The 18838-nt window shown below is 32.9% G+C and overlaps 2 protein-coding genes across 4 annotated transcripts in view; one reads left to right on the top strand and one right to left on the bottom strand.

The window, feature by feature from the left end:
* Positions 1-7700, bottom strand: part of LOC126741269 (nuclear cap-binding protein subunit 1) — a 32265-nt gene extending 24565 nt beyond the window's left edge. The window contains exons 1-7 of the mRNA XM_050447649.1: positions 7478-7700; positions 4123-4282; positions 3875-4032; positions 3629-3765; positions 3096-3573; positions 2572-2839; positions 2320-2457 (exon numbers count right to left, since the gene is read on the bottom strand). Coding sequence (XP_050303606.1) covers positions 2320-2457; positions 2572-2839; positions 3096-3573; positions 3629-3765; positions 3875-4032; positions 4123-4282; positions 7478-7517 — 1379 coding nt within the window. The 5' untranslated portion in view covers positions 7518-7700. The remainder of the gene's footprint in view (positions 1-2319; positions 2458-2571; positions 2840-3095; positions 3574-3628; positions 3766-3874; positions 4033-4122; positions 4283-7477) is intronic.
* A 5578-nt stretch (positions 7701-13278) lies between these two features.
* Positions 13279-18688, top strand: LOC126741546 (G kinase-anchoring protein 1-like). Of its 3 annotated transcripts, none has more exons than XM_050448008.1 (8): positions 13279-13554; positions 16087-16270; positions 16678-16791; positions 16973-17123; positions 17179-17327; positions 17416-17542; positions 17639-17829; positions 18419-18688. In XM_050448008.1, the coding sequence occupies exons 2-8, from the start codon at positions 16091-16093 to the stop codon at positions 18428-18430; spliced, it is 924 nt and encodes a 307-aa protein (XP_050303965.1). In that variant the 5' UTR covers positions 13279-13554; positions 16087-16090; the 3' UTR covers positions 18431-18688. The 3 variants fall into 3 exon arrangements, with proteins under 3 accessions (XP_050303965.1, XP_050303963.1, XP_050303964.1); XM_050448006.1 differs by having other exon boundaries at positions 18209-18688; XM_050448007.1 differs by lacking the exon at positions 13279-13554 and adding an exon at positions 13937-13955 and having other exon boundaries at positions 18209-18688.
* The last annotated feature ends 150 nt before the right edge of the window (positions 18689-18838 follow it).

Here is an 18838-nt window from a genome sequence, read left to right as displayed (position 1 = left end):
ATGTCTACAAGCTCTGGTTTATTTTGCCGTTTATATTTTGTTCGCATGGAAGCTAATTTTTTGTTTGTCCACTTTAAAATCAGTTCAAACATCTGGGCAGGAAACAATTGACTGAAAAATGCCTGTGGATTAGTGTTATCACCTACAACAACACGTACCGTTGGTAAACGTACAATATTATGCGCTAAAGTACGTACATTTCTTGTGAGTTCATTTGTACTCCATTTGAATCTATTTTTCCCATAGAAGTATCTTTTTCTTTTTTCTCCATTTCTGTTACATAAATGGTCACTGTCTAGTTTTTTATTAAACATCCATCTTTTGAGTTTCATTATAGTGTTCATAATTAGAGTCATCATCACTAAGCTCTTGTTCGCTGGCTGATTCATGCTCGCTCTCAATGTATTCATTTTCTTCGGGTTCTATGTCACTATCACCGTCTAGATTTTCATACCACTTTCTAGCGATTTCTTCAAAGTTTGAGTCAAGAACACTGACTTGTTTGGATGTGCCAGGCTTTAAACTAGCCATGATAATAGAATAATAAAAATATTACTAACGTAAACACTGACACGGAGTCTACCAGACTCCCAGGTGCGTATAACTTGAGCAAAAAAAATTCCAAGATACAGCCACTTTAACACGCTGCAGGCAACTAAAAATGCGGAAGGTACTTGGCGCGGCAGACGCTAGAAAAATTTGTGGTGGGAGTAACAGTAAGAAATATATGTCGCGGAGTCTGCTAGACTCCATGTCAGTAGTTAAGGGTTAAATTAAACAAGTCCAAATAGCTGCAATCAGTTTTGAGATTATCGAAGGAAGTGGAAATCGTAGGTATCTAAAGACTCGTGATTTCCCATTCTTAATGAAAGAAGCTCTGAGCTTTAAGAGCCATTAACAATTTTAAAAAGGGTATAAATCTCCAGCAGATTTCCACTCTACACTTTTTAGATTCTCTAACCTGAGTATCTATTTGAGAATAGTTAATTGGTTAGTATGCAATTTTTAAATTACAGGCTATATTTCTTTTAATAGTTTCTGAACATTCGCCATAACACTGTGATCTCAGTAATGTGTAATACAAGGCCTTAAACAAAACAGTAAATATAGCACTTCCTTGAAAGCACAAATCCCAACAATTTCCTAGCGCTATTCCTAATATAGTCCATATAGAAATTAAATATAAATTTACTCCGAGATCATCAAATTTGTAAACTTTTTTAGTTTGAATCATTAAGTTTGCAGTGAAATATTAAAGAATTTTGGATGATTTTTAGGCTCAAAACCTGGTTTTTTACATTTAGCTGTAGTCCATTCTTTGAACTTTATCTGATTAATAGTTTAAGTCAGTTTATTGTTATATCATACAAGTTTGCTATATCAGACAATTTTAAATCAAATATAAAATATATCAAATAAAATAATCATTTATACTATAAAATATTAAAAAAATAGGTACTTAGTACTACTACCTTTCCAAAATAGGTACAAGAAAAAAATACGTTTATAGTTATTTTCAGATTTAATGATATGAGTTTGTCTTTTTTATTTCAGCAGCTAGTTTTTGCGTTTCGTATTTCCACAACTTTTTTGGCGTTTATATATAGTTTCTGCTCTATTCAGTATTTTGTCACAACTTTTCTGTAATTTATGAACATTTGCTTGGGATTCAAATTATTTGGGTTAATTGTTGATAATTATCTAACCTATCTCTCTCTTATATTCACCTTAATAAATTACCCATCAACCAAGATTTTTACCTTCTACATTTACATGTAACAAAAGATTCTCCTGTAAATAGTTTCTTTGATTCAAAAACCGATTACAGAAAATAAAATATAATTTACTGATATTAAAGTCACTAAAGACTTATAGATTGTAATTTAACAAATACTTTATAAGCTGAGCGTATTACATATTCTTAAAATGAAACTTGGTTTAATCAAGCCATAATTTAATTATACCTAATATAGTACAAACAACTTAGAATGCAAATAGTTTTTTTGTATCTATTCGATCTAAAATATTTCAGACATTCCCAAGTGAGTTAAACATAACACATAACAGTAATTCAAAAACCCTTCTCTCCTAAAATAGGTACTGTTGTACGTCTATTTTATTGGAAATCATTTATGGGTTTTTATATTATTTTATGCTATATAATTGCTAGTAAATATTAGTGAAAGGTTAGTAGGTAGTTTATATTAACGAAAATATTTTAATTGTGTAATTTCAGAATGTTCATAAATACCAAGAGATTTAAATTTACTGATCCGAATTACATAATGAAAAAGCAAATATAAAATATTAATATCTTACCTCATACATTTCAGCATCACTTCTCTAATAAATTTAGGTTTGGGATGTTCAGAATCTAAAGAAAGGCACACATCCCAGTCTTCCCACCTCCATCTAAACTGGAAATTGCTCAAGTGGTATGAAAACCAACAAACAAACCTAAAATAACACTTGTTTTACAAAGTGGAGAAAGATTGTAAGATCTTCAGGCAAAAAAGCAAATCATTAATCTATGATAGCAGGAAATTAAAAAACAATTATTCTCTAATGTACCTGTCAAAACAGGATACATTCATAGTGTCAATTCTATGGAACAGCATCTCAGTGGCCAAAGCGAGCACTTGGGGCATTGTGCTTGGCTGTAGTTTGCACAGTTCTATCAAAATCGATCCATAACATATTTCCAAATAACGTGGTGAAGGCATATGAAAGAGTTCCGCGAATATCACCTCAACTATACAATATTCTAGTGGAATTTTTAATTTATATGGAAAATTCAAGAGATGTCCAGCACAATCCTTTCGTTCAAGATGGTACATTTCTGAAAACAAAAATTGAGGCTACAGTTTTTAAGCTAAATTGTTTTAGATGTTAAATAATGGTGAATTATATAATTTCCATATATGAACATACAGGTATAACTATACAAAGTAGAAAGAAAAACTTTTGAAACAAAATTAGATAAAGCAAGTTTAATTTTTTTAATGGAACCCTGCATATTCCTATTTTTACTCTAAATTTTCTCATAGGTCATTAAAATATAAAAAAATAAATAAAATTATGGTTCCAATCCTCACCGATAATCGAATGCAGATGTTCTTCAATTAAAAACCTTTCAATGGAGTGGGCACCAGGCAATATAGGACCCTCAGGGCAGTCTGTATAATCAAATAGCCTAAATACCACCCAAGGCATTGGATACTTATATGAATCATGATGAGGAGGTGGCAAAATACTTGGTAAATTATGTTGAAGAGCCTCACACAAAATTGAATCGAAAGCCAAGTAAGGTCTAGGAATATGTTTTTCGGCCCAGTTATCTTGTCGCAATTTTCTAATTTGTGCCCACAAACAATCCAAATATTCCTCTTGGGGATGAGGGCTGTCACTTGCCCATACTTTTAACGCGTTATGATGTTTCTTAGGTCGTTTGTTAAGAAAAACTTCGATCTGTACAAGCAAGTGCTCTAATGCTTGCTCTTTCTTTTCATACAGTTCTCTACCTACCCAAGGAAGGGTTGAGAGAATGGCAAAAACATACCAATCTCTTCTAACCTGGAAAAAAAGTATGTTAATCATAAAATTTTAAGATGAATGTTGAGAAATCTACCTGTGGAACATTATCTTCATTGGCTGCATCAATCATATTGTCCAAAAGTTGTAGAAGGGATGTTGCACTGATCACATGACAATTTACGAGATCTGCCAAGAATCTCAGGGAATATCTGGCTGCATCCCATTTGCAAGCTGTTAAAAATTATTTTTATATTTACACAATGAAAGAACATTTAAAAAAAAAAGTTTTTTAGATTTCAATGTATATTTTTACATTTTGTTAGAAAGTTGAAGATCATACCTTTTAGAGATTCTTTAAAAGTTTTCACCATGAACTCAACAAATTCACCACCAAAATTGAAGTTTTTGGCATTCAACAGCCCCACCAAAGTTGTATAAATGGTGCATTTTTCTGGCATACGTATAGCACAGTCGGTCAGAATTCTTAATATCTTGGCTCTGAAACATACAAATTGATAGCCATCATAAAGCAACTCAGTCAGAAGCAAAAATACTACAAAAGTTAAGCCAAGAGTTCCCCCCTCTTACCTAAATGTACTCAAATCTGCTTCTAATACACTGGCAAGCCCTTCAAGATTTGACTCCAATGATGAAGTACTCTTTTCCCCAACCCTCAAAATTAAAGACTCCAGTCGGTCCTCAATTTCTTGATTTTCGGATACCCTACGACGTTTTCTATAGGTACGATCTATAAAAAAAATATTTTTCTAAACCACAACTTGAACCTAGAAGAACTGCTGTTAATTCATGTTATTTCATCATAATTCATGTAATTCAATTCATGAACTTATGGAAAAAACACTTAGAAAATAAAGTAATGAATTTTAGGAATTTTAATTCAACTATCAAATGTCTTGCCAGAAACACAGGTTTATAATAATTACTGAATCAAATTTCATAATTACCATTTATGTGATGAAACTATTATCATAATCCATAATTTTAAAATACATCTAATTAAAATTATAGAAAATTGAGAGACTTACATGGCTTATAAATACCTAAGGAGTTTGGCACAACTTTTTGATTAGGCATACAAAGTTACCTTACTTCTTTTAACTTTATTTTTATTTAGTCATTATTGTCAGATTATGATATGTAGTTTCTTATGAAAGTCAAATGCTTCAAGCATTATATACTAAAAAAAATATCTTGATGCTAATTATTGGCTGATTTGATATCATCCAACTTCTTCAAGGCATAGAAGATCTGCATGTGATGGGTTAATGTGCGGTCCATAAATTTGTTGTGGTTCATCATCAAGCAAATCCTGGGTCAATATCAATAAATACAGGGAACTTTTCTATATTTTTTTCAGTAACCTATCCTAATGCTTTGTAACTTAATGTGAAAAGGACCCTATACTGGCTGACCCAATAAGACTGTTCCTTGGGTCGTTGGTCGTATGACTTAGGGGTAAAACAAATTATTAGGTAAGTTGGTCATGAAGAATCATTGGAAAATATTTTCAATTTCTAAAAATTACCACCAGAGGATGTAACTGCCATCTTAAATTAAAATTAAAAAAGCCTTTAAAACTGCATTTTCTTTAAATTTCGCATAAGGAACAAGATTTTAAAAAACCCTTTTTACTTGCTTCTTTGGAAGTTATTAGGCTACTTTTTCATACAGAAAAAATCATATTATTCCATTTGATTTTTTTTATTTACATATTTTTTTAGGATTTTGGGTCATGGGTCAAAACTAGCCCCTTTGTGGAGAATGATTCAACTAAATTAACCATATTTTGGTCGATTATTATTACCCAAGGAATGCTCTTTTCAATGATATCAAATTTGTTAAAATCGTTTAAACCATTAAGAAGTTAAACCCCTGCTCCCCACAATTGACAATCTTGTAAAGAGATTGGTAAAGACTAGAATGATGAAATGTTTGAAATGGCATAATGTTCTTAACCATTAGCAGTTTGGATTTTGAGCGAAACTGGGTACAACTGATGCTATTTTCGATTTTTTGCAAAGTCTGTACATGGGGTTGAATACTCGGGGAGAGTGCGGCGATGGTGTTCTGTGACTTATCTAAGGCGTTAATCAAATGACATATGTTAATCAAAGAATACTGCTGCAGAAGCTAGAAACCAATTGATTCACAAAAGTTGCTCTTAACTGGTTTTGTTCTTACCTATCTGGAAGAACACTTTGGCATGACCCTGACCCCAAAATGTTAAAGAATATTATTGATAACTTGTCACTTCACAAAATGAAACAACAAGTCCTTCTGAAACATGCAAATTTTTGAGTCTGACAATTAAAATTTGAACATCATATCTCCTCTTTAATAGAAAAGCTATCATCCAACTGTTATTGCATGTTATTAGACTAATAACACATTCTCTGGGACCTGATGTGGCTAAAATTGTCTACCATGCTCTTATTGAGTCTCATCTGAGATATGGTATTTTGTTTTGGGGTGTGGACTCTCAGTATTTATTCAGCTCTCTATTTATTTTGTAAAAAAATAGCCATACACTACATGTGTGTAGCTCAGTTTTGAACACCCTGTAGTTATTTTAGAGACTGTTTGTCTTATCCACAAAAAATAACAGCTTGGCCCTATCCTCAGGTTACAATCTCCAAACAACTTTCTCTTTACCTCTGCCTACCCCAAAAAGTGAGCAGATTAGGTCCTCTATTGTTTATGGGGCAGAAGGCTTTTTAACCATGTACCCCTTTTTATATAAGGCTATTAAATTGTGAAGATTTTAGGAAAAATATAAAGAAACTCTTAGTTGCAAAAGCATTTTATTTTTTAGATGAGTATTTAAACATATTTGGATAGTGAGGAGATTTGCATAACATGATGTGACTTTCTACTTCTTTTTACTTTTTAATTGTGTTGTATGTGTTCTATGTTCTATGTAAGTAAAAATTGTTAAAATTTTTATATTTTTCAACTATATAAGTCAACTATCTTTAAGGTTTTATATGATGCTTTGTTAACAACATTATGTTAGTAACAATAAAGCAATTTTTGACTTTAACTTTGAAAGCACACTACTATTGCAAAAATGTAGTGTTTTGCGGCAAGCACAACAAAAATAAAAGTCCCACTTAAGGTATGGAACAGAATTTTGGGGTTTTGCATGCAGTTTTGTCATTTGATTCAGCCCATGTTTGTTCATCAAAAATGGGCTTTGTGTTACTTGTGTGGGGTAGGCCCTAGGGAGCCCTGCAAGCCTCTGTTTATTCAAGAAGGAAAATTAACTTTGACTTCACTGTTTATCTTAATGACTGCAAATATGGTTTACAAAAAATACAAATGATCAATAAATAACTGAATATTGCTTTTAAGTAACAAGATCCGGGAAACAATAATTTGATTACCTATTCCAAAAATGTCTCTGACTAAAAGTACAATCATATTTGGGGAAATAAAAATATTTAACCATCTGCTTCTGGCAATGAAAAATGTAGATAGTAAGAGACTTTTTAATTAACAGGACAAGAAAGTATTGTTAAGCAAGGCCCCTTATTCACTTGAGGAATTTTATCATGAAGCATTGTAAATCGCAAGTATTGTTGACCCTTTTGTAACTTAGAATTGTTGTTCTTGTTTGTTTGGCTTTTGTTATTATTTTGTTATAGTTACTAATTAATGTTTTTTGTACTTGTATCTAACATAAATTTTCCATAAAATACAATTAGCCTATTAAGAGCTATCATGTGTAAATAGTGATGTTTTGGTTATATCTATTTGATTTATAACATAACCTAAGGAACACAAATAAAACTGGCAGATATCTAAACTAGAAAAAAATAAATAAAATGTCTGAGAGTATCTCAGGCATGCATAGCAGAATGTAATAAATTAGAAATAAAAATTATATTAAAATCAAATATGTGAAAGAATCAAAAGTAGTTACCATATCCATCTTCCTCTTCATGGGGCCTTCTTCGGCTCATTTTGGGATTTTTAATTTATTTGGTGAATTGCCAAATCTAAAAATCTCTTGTTAAAGGGTTGTAATTAGTAAATTAACGGTAAAAGTAAAATCTAATAATAATTAACGAAAGCCTGTGAAATTGCAGCCGTGTAAGCTGTTTTCCAACCTACAACAAAAAATTGCAGAACATCAAACAAAATCATAACCACAAAACGCAAAAGTATAGAGAAGTGGTGGTTGCATAATATAAAGTGATGGAAATTCTTCTGACAAATCAGCTAGCGCCCTCACACTTCGGAACGGAAACTGTTGTAACTAACTTGACAGTTTGACGTGCCTAATTAGACCAATCAAAATGCTAAAAAGGCGTAGCCAAATTAAGGCGGGAAATCAAATTGCCTCTGATAATCTTATTATTAAATCATGATATCTAAAATAAACGCCTAATCAAAAAGGTCACTGATTACTTAAAATGTTATACAATAATCTCCCCGGGGAGGGCAGGGGTAGAATAGCCCTCCGGTACGCTCTGCCTGTCGTAAAAGGCGACTAAAAGAGCAACCCCTTTGGTGGTAGATGTTGTCCACTTGCATCGCCCGGTTCAATACCACCACATAAGACTTAGGTGGCGTGAAGTGGTTCCTTGGACCTCACGTTTCGCCGCTATGTCGATGTGTCCGGTTTCCAAAAGGGAAAATGGAGAAGAAACATAAATGCATGATGGCGCCCTCACGACCAAAACTTTCCGGAGGTAAACTCGCCTCCCATTCGGATCTCCGGGCGGAGGCTGGTCGGGGGGGTCCATCAGGCGGATCTAAAAACCTAAAAATCAATTTCTGCAACATAAAGGGCTAAACACCAATATTAATGCAGTACACCAACACCTGCAATCAAATAAGCCTCACATTCTGGCATTGGCAAAAACAAAGGTGAAACCTTCAACAACAAATGTTCACCTCATTTATCCTGGATACGATCTACACACCCGATTTCGACTAAACTTTGGATTGGCAGTATTTGTCAAGAACGATTTGAGTTGCCAGCGGGACGCTTGAACCTGCGGACTTCGACGTCATGTGGTTCAAAATAATAGCCAGTGGTGCCACGAAATTTGTCTGCTGTATCTACAGACCACCAAGCGATACCCAATATAGACGGCTCTTTTTGAACCTGGTTGATTGCATTAACCATTTGCAGATTGACTACCCAAGCGCATAAATCATCGCCATGGGTGATTTTAACCATGGAGGTTACAACGCAGGATCCTCCGATGCCGCGGAAGCTATGGCACTATAAATCAGCAGAGTGGAACCATCTTCGGGAATTTTATCGCTCATTCCCTTGGAAAGAAGTCTGCTTTAGAACCAATAACATCTCAGAATGTGCAAACCAAAATACAGAAACGATCTTGGCAGGAATGGAAGCTTATATCCCTTTTTCTACTAAATGCGGATCAAACAATAAGCAATGGTTCAACCTGAATTGCAAAAAGGCAGTAAACACTAAAAACGCAGCATATCGCAGGAACTTTTTAGCCTCCAGAAATAGCTGCAAGGGAATTATTGATGAATGCAAAGAGAGTCACAATAACAGGGATCAAAAAGAAACTGCTAAACTGCCCAAATGGAACAAGATCTTTCTGGTCGGTATCGAAAGCCGTTAGTCAAGGATTTGCTAAGTCGGCTTTGCCACCCCTAACAGCAGATGATGGTTCTATCGCGGTAACAGCAAGGGAAAAAGCCAACTTACTGGGTAAACTCTTCGCGTCCAATTCTACTCTGCACTCGCAAGGCAAAACACCGCCATATTTGCCAAGGGTGAATTCATCGATGGGAGAAATTTCGTTTCCCAAACGAATTATAAATAAAATTCTTAAAAGCGTAGACACCAACAAAGCTTCTGGACCCGTCCAGTCCTAATTCTAAAACGTTGTGCAGACGAATTGACTCCTTCCTTATGTAGACTGTTCACGGCATCGTATAAGCAGGGCCAATTTCCAACAAGCTGAAAACTGCTCGAGTGCAACCTGTGCCCAAAAAGGGTAAGAAGACGATGCCCTCCAATTACCGCCCGATTGCACTAGTTCCAGTAATATCGAAGATTATGGAGAAAGCAGTCAACCAACAACTGTTGAGATATCTGGAATCATCTGGACTAATCAGCGATCATCAATACGGCTTCCGAAAGCTTAGATCCACCAGCGATCTTCTGGCTTACGTCACATACTTGTGGACGGAGGCCATGGAGAAGCACGGCGAGTCCCGCTCAGTCCCTCTTGACATTTCCAAGGCATTTGACAGAGTGTGGCATGAGGGACTACTAACCAAGCTCTCCTCAATCGGCATACAAAACTCTCCGACAAATTTAACATTACCGCTGGAGTCCCTCAAGGATGCATTCTATCCCCCACCCTTTTCTTGATATATATCAACGAATTGCTAGGAACCACTGTCAATCCAATCTACAGCTTTGCGGACGATAGCACACTTATTTCCACATTTAAGTCCGCCAAACCAACGACAGCCGCAAGTTCTCAGAATCTTAGGCAGCAACAAGTAGCTTCAACCAACAACGATATTAGAGCAATCTTGGAGTGGGGCGGTAACAATCTGGTGAATTTTAACGCTAAAAAAACGCAGGCTGCAGTATTTACGATGAAGACTAATCTTGGTGGCCCGGAGCTGGTTATGGCAGGGAAAACATTGCCAATGAAATCATCTTTACATCTTCTAGGAGTCGAGGTCACCAACAGTGTGTCCTGGCATGACCACGTTGCCGAGGTCGCCAGAACGGCTTCCAAAAAACTCGGAGTGCTTTTCAAAACGAAAAAACTGTATACACCAGAACAGCTGCTGACTCTTTATAAGGCTCAAATACGCCCTTCCCTCGAGTATTGCCTGCATGTCTGGAGCTCTGCACCCAAGCATAGTTTAAACCTACTGGATTTTATACAGAAGAGAGCTATTCGTCTTATCGACAAACCAGAACTGACAAAGAGTCTGGATAGTCTGAAGCACAGGAGAAAGGTGGCTGATCTCTGTTTATTCTACCGTTATTATCACGGTAAGTGCTCCTCTGAGCTGGCAGGCCTGATTCTACCCAGGGCTGTTCCGGCAAGAAGGACGCGTCTACCAGTTGCGGCTCATCAACATCGAGTCCACTTGCCTACGACGTCGCTGTATCGGGACTCATTCATCTGGAGAACATCTTCTTTGTGGAACGGGCTTCCACCTCACATATTTCCCGACGCATACAACCTACAGCAATTCAAGATAAATGCCCACAAATATCTTCGCGCAAGCACCACTCCAAGAGTGACATAGGACTTTCCTCTTGTGCTTGTGTTTACCATAAAAAAAAAATCATTATAACACACATTACATAAATTAGAACTAATCGAAAAATAGTTAAAAGTATTATAATAGCACTGAAATACTCTAATTCAAACTGATCATAACCAAACATCTAAAATATCACCAATGACATATTATTAATAGCATAATAAATTGTGTTTTGGCTGTTTCCATTTGTCTTTTAATTATCCAATTTATTCCAGAAAATATTATTGAGTAAAGGCAAGGTACGCATATTATATTGTTGCATAGTAAATTACAAGCTAAGGGAAGAATAATAAAGAATGCTTAAGATCGCTTTGTAATATGAATTAAACATGAAAGGAGATATCTCTGTGATCTGTCAGGAAGAAAATTTGCATATTTTTTAAAACAAGAAGATACTGCCGCATTGTACAGTGTTGTGATTTTATAACAGATAAATAATAAAAGATGTTTACTTTTTTTCAGAAAGCCGATAACAGCATTTTAAACCAATTATATCAGTCTTTTAAATTACTTACATCTCTGTTTGTGAATATTTATGACATATTAGTTAAAAGTTCAACTCTATTGTTAATTGAAAGTATTTACATTGTATTTAATTGAAACTCTCGAGAATCAAAATGTTAATTTTATGCTAGGATATTGTAAGAAAACTCGACCACACGAAGTTCCAATATTATTCAGTAATAAATATACGAACAGAGAACTTCTGTAGGTTAAGCGTCTTGTCATGTGTGAAAATTGTATATTTAAGATATTAATAAACTACTTGAATTTGAATTCTGTTCTTGATTCCCTACTATCGCTTTTTTATATTAACAATTTTCTTACGGTCGTTATTTCAGCTTCCTTCAGTGTATTTTCTGATAACACAGCAAGACAGTTAAGTTGAGCTAAGTAAAAAAATCAAAACTCTTATAAATAGACATTCTCCCTTTCCTCATTTGACATTTCATAGCAAAAAGTGGTTAACCAGAAAAATATAGACTTGTAGTGAAATTATAATCGGCGCATTATTTTTTGCTACTAGGTAAGAATGTTTTTCAAAAAATACGTCGTATTTATTTTCCATTAGGATTATTCCCTTAGAAAGGCCGGAACTTAAAAACTATTTAATATAATATTACACAATGTTTCCTGTGAAGCTTTTGGATTAATCATCGCTGTAATATACCTCCTCACCCTTAATGAAACTCCTTGTATTTGGTACTAATACACATGCTGAAAGTTTAAGAATAACTAAAGCTTTAACTATTGTTTTTTATTACTATTTATTTTTTACCCTAAACTATGTTGAGCAGTGTAATAAGGTTCTAGCAATATTTATTAATGTAAATATACAACTTCGGCAGATAATGAGATGTAATAAAATGTACCAGTAGTAATCAATATATCTTTTACTATTTATTTTAGTGCGGTTGCTGTTTTGACTGGACAACAAATTCGAAGGCCGTTTTTATTAATTTCTTATAAAACAACCGCTGTACTTCAACATTTGTCTCATTACATTTAACTGGCTGCGTTATAAATGTATCACTTATCCCGTATTGCTTTACATTGACTATTACTGTGAATTGTTATTGATCATACAATGAACACTGCAAACGAACAAGTAAACTTTTTAGATTAAACTAAGTGTTTAAATAGGACACCGTTTTCTTGCACACACAACATACATCATCTTATTACTGTTTCACAGGATTTTTTATCATTTCTGAGGTAATTCTGTTAATAGCTTCTATAACAGCGTGTTCCAGCTCCTCTTTAATTTTGTATGATCTACAGCAAACCAACTTTTTGAGGAAACTCCATGTAAAAAAAAATCGAGCGGTGTTATGTCAGGGGATCTCGCAGGCCACCTTACTGTTCCCAAGTTGCCTATTGAGTTCTTGGGAATTTCGTCGTTATTTAAATATTCTGGGATAATACGTCATATTATGTGGCGGCCTAGAATATTTTTCATTTACAAATTCTCTTGCTTACTTCTTACCCCTACCCTGAACATTTTGTTATTCTATCTTTTATAATAAACAAGATATGAAGAAACATAATTTCTCTTTTTTTTGTCAGTATATCCGTTTTTCTGTCTATTGCGAGTTTAAAGAAGTAGTTTAACTGTTATTTATAGGTATTTCATTGCGCAACTTTTTCCTCGTTTGGCCCACCTTATATATTTAAGGGTTTCCAATATCAATATCCACACGTAAAACATTTTATACCGGACATCCTATATAATTTACTATTTGTTTCAGAATGGTTGCAGTATTGACAATACAACAAATTCCAAAGCCGTTTGTATTAATTGTATAATACAATCGCCGTACTGCAACATTTGTCTCATTACATTTAATTGGTTGCGTGACAAATGTGTCCGTGGCTTTATATATGTCAAACTGTCCTTTCTAGATGTCAACCCTGTCAGCAAAACACAAGTTTGATCAAGTTCATGAACTATTTTGTTGTGTTTTTCACACAGCTAAGTTAAACATTTTCTATTTCCCATTAGGTATTGTGAGGTATTATAGGATTGGTAGTTTTGTATTTGATTTAAAATTGTATTATTTTTCTTTAAATAATTCTCTTAATTTCGTATTTTTTGTACGAAATTTCATTGGCAAAAGAAAAATACCTCAAAGGCCTTAGGCTATTCTGCTTACTATATAATATATAAAATACTGGTTCATATTTAGAGCAGCTATATTATACCTATTTGTTCCAGTAAGTATATGTATTATATTTACATTTACATTAGGAATTATTAATCTGTTTTTTTAGCTTTATCTTGTATTATAAATGTATTGCAAGAGATATTTACTTACTTGTACCTTGTCTAATATACCCTACTGGCAATTTAATATTACAGATCTATTATATGAGTTTGCCCTATGGTATGCAATCTATTAACATAGTTTTCTGATTAATCCTTAGATGCTACCAAGGCTCCTCTTGCAGTTACATTAAACATAGGATTTATAGGAACAACCCAACCCAACCCAATACATGCAATAAATTGTCACCCTGTATTATGTGTAATGTGTATATGTTTATAAAGTTGTCAGTATAATCGGCATTTATTAACCCCTATACTTAAGAGTTTCTATAATAAAACAAGTTTTTTGGTAAGGTACAATAATTGTTCTGTTCAAAGAAAAAGACCTGTTATAAGAGGGAAAGCACTACATAAAATTTTTTTAAAACCCTTTAGGTTTAAAAATATCCACATATGATTAACTGGTTACTGCTGCACATTCAAACATCATTTTATATTTACTAGGAATTACTATTGATGCTAGGTACCAGCAGCATACAGTCTTACACGAGTTTAAACACATTTTTAACAAGTTCCCCAACTTCTCAACTTTACTTTATTTCTTCAAACCTTACTTTCTCTGGAATTCCATTGAGAAATTGATAACAAAATTATTCTTCTAATATATGTAATTTGTTCGAATAATTTTCTGCTTTAATCTCAGTTGTCATTATGAATGAATTCTTAGGATCCCAATAGATACAATAAATTGTCACTGTGTATATTAATAGGTGTAAGAAGTGGTCACTTTAACAGGTTCTTTTAACCCCAATAACAGTTTCTGCCCTTATAATGAAGCCAGTTTATTGGTCAGGCACCTTAATTGTTCTATCAAAACAAATAAAGATAGAAAGTTTTGTTGAAGTTACATCAAGAAATAAATCACTGCATTAAACTTGTACAATAAAAACACTTTAAGTAAACAAATATCCAATATTAGTATATATTTAATTATTAGCCGAATACATTTTAAGAAAATATAGTATCACAACTTAAAAGTATCACAGACATTTTGCCATCACATATTCTAAAGATGAGAGATAAGTACAAAGATGACATAATAATCTTTGAAATTTATTTGTTTGCAAGGTTATTAGCAGAGTATAGTTGGTATGGTAGAAAAAAAAATTTGGTTGCCTATTGGTTCTAATAGACACCTTAAGTTTAAAAAGATTCAAAAGCTAGTGACAGTCTTATGGCAGCATTTATTACTTTGTGTGAGAAACACATATTAATTATAATTTTATTATTGCGCCGATAAATTTTTACATTCTTTTCAGTGTTCCTGCAACACATTTTGAAATCATAATAATTTCACAAGGAGTCATAATATAAATATTTATGAAACTAGAAATTATAACTAGTTCTATGTTCCATGCAGTCTTACACCAGTGTAACATTTTTAAGAGGTTCCTTGATTTTGAAGGCCTTATTAATCAGCAACCCTTTAATTTTACCTTAAATTTTTGAATTTGTAAGAAATTGTAACAGTGTCTTAATCTAATTTGCATTATTCTGTATATTGAAACATTTATTTATTTATTTATTTATTATTTATTAATGGAATCCATTTACAAAAGTGTTACATAGCATACCCATACAAACATATATATTCAGATACAAAACTATCTATAAATCAGTGCAAGGTGTAGATGAGTTAATTAATTAAAGCCTCTATGAAATAATATTCTTTAACTGCCCCTTAAAAGATGTTATCCTAGAGTCAAAAAAGTTTATCTGTCCTGACAGACCATTAGCACTTCGAGTCATTCGTGTAATTGGCTCATTAATGCCATAATTGGTATGGTGGAATGGGACTGAAAATATTTCTGATTGTCTATTCAATCTGGAAGGCACCCTAAGTTTAAAAAGAGACAATAACTCGGGACAATCTATAGTAGCATTTAAAACCTTATGCATAAAACATAAGTCGAGTAATGTTCTTCGTGACTCTAATGTGGGTAAGTTCAGGTTATCCCTGACCCACTGATAGTAATACTCCTGTCTCCTGTAACCACATCTAAAAGCCGCCACCCTTAAAAATTTATTTTGAGTTTTTTCAATCTGCTCAATGTAGCAGTTATATGACGGGGACCACACAATTGAGCCATACTCCAAGATGGGCCTAACAAGAGAGCAATAAAGTAATCTAAAAGTAAATGAAGACAAATCAGTTGTAGACCGTTGGATAAAACCCAGCATTTTCATTGCCCTACCAGTCACCTGATTGATGTGACTTTTAAAAGACAACCTGGAGTCAATAAATATTTCTAAGTCAGAAACCTCTGTCTGACTCATTTCTGACTATTTCTCATTTTGCTCTCCCAGAGATACACTGTATAATGTTAACTTTCCATATTTAACTGTATTGTACACTAATCTATGTATAATAGGCTTTTTCAATAAAATAAAACTGTAATCTTACCTGTTTTGTTTTATAGCAAAATGAATATTGGGGTGCCATCGAGATTTGCTTGCCTAAAAATAGAAGATGACGATTTTCGTCAAGGGGGCGGTAGTAAGAAAAAAACTGAGGGAAAAAAAAGCAGCAGTGCCAGTAGTGCAAAGGCGACCAATAAAAATGGTACTAATGCTGTTCAAAAAAAGGCAAATGGGGTCACAGAGGTAAGAAATTGTTATTGTTTCCAGATTTTCAGTTTTATATTGAAAAGATGTAGAGACAGATAGGAGTACTTTTTAAAGCAGTAATTTTATATGCTGCCAATTTGAATTTAAACTAAGACTTAGAGTACTGTAAAAAGAATAAGACCAAAGCTCTAAATATTAGGACATCTGAATTTGCTACATAATTTGTTAATATAAATAGTAAGCTTTTGCTTGTACGTCCAACAATACAGTAAAAAATTCATTTCTGTATTTTAGTGTTGTAACTTTCACCTTTATCTTTCAAATTTAGCAATAACTTCTTTTTAAATAATTTAATTTGAGTGATGAGTTTACCAGAAACCTTATTGATGATAAATGTCAAGCTGTAAATGTTGTTATGTATATTATATGATTTTTGCTTTTAGAAACCTAAATCTTCCTCCAAAAAAAATAAGAAGCAAAAGGAAAATCAAGATAAAAATTGGGAAGAATGGCAGAAGAAAGACAGCAAGTTTGTTAATGAAATCTATGAACAGCAGGTAAGTTAGGATTTGTGTGGAATTTAAGATTAAAACCTTATACATTTTCCACAGCCAATAAAATTGACTCTTACCTTACATTTATCAACTCATCTTTATACCCTTTCACATAGAAAATTTACAATTTTATAAATTGCGCTACTGCATATTGCTGTCTTTAGAACCTTGTTAATCTTTTTAGATGCAAAGCGCGATATTGCAGTCCAAACTAGAGTTTGAGAATCAGAAGAAAAATGTAATTGTAACTGAACCAAGTCAAGGGAAGAAAAAAAAGTCTAAAACCATGAGCCTCGATCAGTTTTTAGAAACTAATAAAGAATCAGAACAAAAAGGTAAAGAATTATCCTGATTTTATATAATTTTATTTATGAAACTTAAAATATTTAGAAGAATCTGCTTCGCTCAAAAGCGATCGGGACTTCTTTCAAGAAGTGAAGGAAAGCGTGAAGAAAACTTTAACTAAAGAAAAAGTGGAACAAAATAGAAAGAAAAGACAAGAACAATTTGAAGAAGTTATCAGTTTGGCTCAGTGCCAGGTAATTTAATTTTTTCATTATTTGATTGTTTTTTTAGTTGTATGAAACTTAGTTGATATTTAGAAATAGCTTCGCAATTTTTTTTTAGGAAAAACTGGAATTTGAAAGAGAGAAAAACGCCCAATTAATGAGAGAATTGGAAGAAGCGAAGAAGGAGATAACAGTGGTTAAACAAAGAAACACTACCCTGTGTAGTATGCTTAGAGAAGGAGAGAGTAAGTTAAGCTGTTGCTCTTCTGTCTTATTTTTTGTTTATATTTATCTTGTTATTTTGTTGCTATGTTTATACTTGTCATAATTGCGAATTTTAGTGAAAGACAAGGCTGAAGTTCTTAAAGAACTTGAACGACTAACACTAGTTAAGGAAGAACTAACCGAAGAAGTAGCCAATTTACATAAATTGCTGGAACAAGAACGGTCTAATAAGCCCATCAGTAATAGCAATCATGTTAATATCAATCAGGGTGATGCACATCCTTTGAAGCACAATAACAAAGAAAAGGTATGTATACAACATGATGTGTGTACTATTTTTTGTTTTTTTTTTTAATTACTTATTTTTGACTAGGAAGGTTTTTCTATTAGTTTTTCGCAACTATAGTGACATTTCAAATAAAGGTTTTCCGGGGCTTTGGTTTTCCACAAACTGTTATTTTAATTTTGATTTAGATTTTAATAAATATTTTAGTTCCAGATTACAAAACCAAATTAAATTGGGGTAAATGACAATAAGTCCAATCAATTGAGTTTCTATATGTACCATATCTTATTTTATTATTTCTTTGAGTCTACACCCGCGCGTTAAAATCATCCAAATACATTTTATTTCGCATGTATTTTATTTATATGGTGTTTTAATTTTAATTTTTTATTTATTTTAGACCAATAAAAAGAAGAAGCACTAACAAGTAACCGCACGGTTGTTTCCTTAGTTTCTTAAGACTGTTAAAATTACTTTTCAGCTTATTTTTATTTTTTTATTTGTTTGTTGATTTCGAATGTCTTTAGTAATCTCATTTTTTATGTTTGCATGGTTTGTCCCCTTATATATATATAACTTCTGGCATTTCGAATTTGATGAATTGTTTCAGAATAAAAAGTGAGAATCTTCTTCCCGCAATGAATGTTTAACATCGGCGTTTTTTTTTGTATTTTTTGATATTGAATCTATATGTTTAAGTTGTTAGTTATAAGGTTTATATTTAGTGAAATATGAAGATAGAATATTTTTTGTTTTCTAACAGATTTTAGAGATTTTGTTTTAGTTTGTTGAAAATACTATTTTCTGGTTTTATGTTCAGTCTTTTGTAAAATGTACTGCAACAATTTCCTTTTTTAATATAATATAATGTTCTCAATAAGATTTTTTTTGTGTGTCATACCTTATCCTTTTTACTAGTATCATATAAAGAAAACTAAACCGTTTTATTTTTTTTAATTAAGAAACGTTCAAAACATTTTTGAATTGAACTGCAATATTTCCTCTAGATGCAAAAGCGGATAAATCCACT

The sequence above is a fragment of the Anthonomus grandis genome, chromosome 10 (genome assembly GCF_022605725.1).
Source record: "Anthonomus grandis grandis chromosome 10, icAntGran1.3, whole genome shotgun sequence".
Taxonomy (NCBI): Eukaryota; Metazoa; Arthropoda; class Insecta; order Coleoptera; family Curculionidae; genus Anthonomus; species Anthonomus grandis.
Note: the sequence above shows the minus strand (reverse complement) of the source record. Positions and strands in the feature narration are given on the sequence as shown.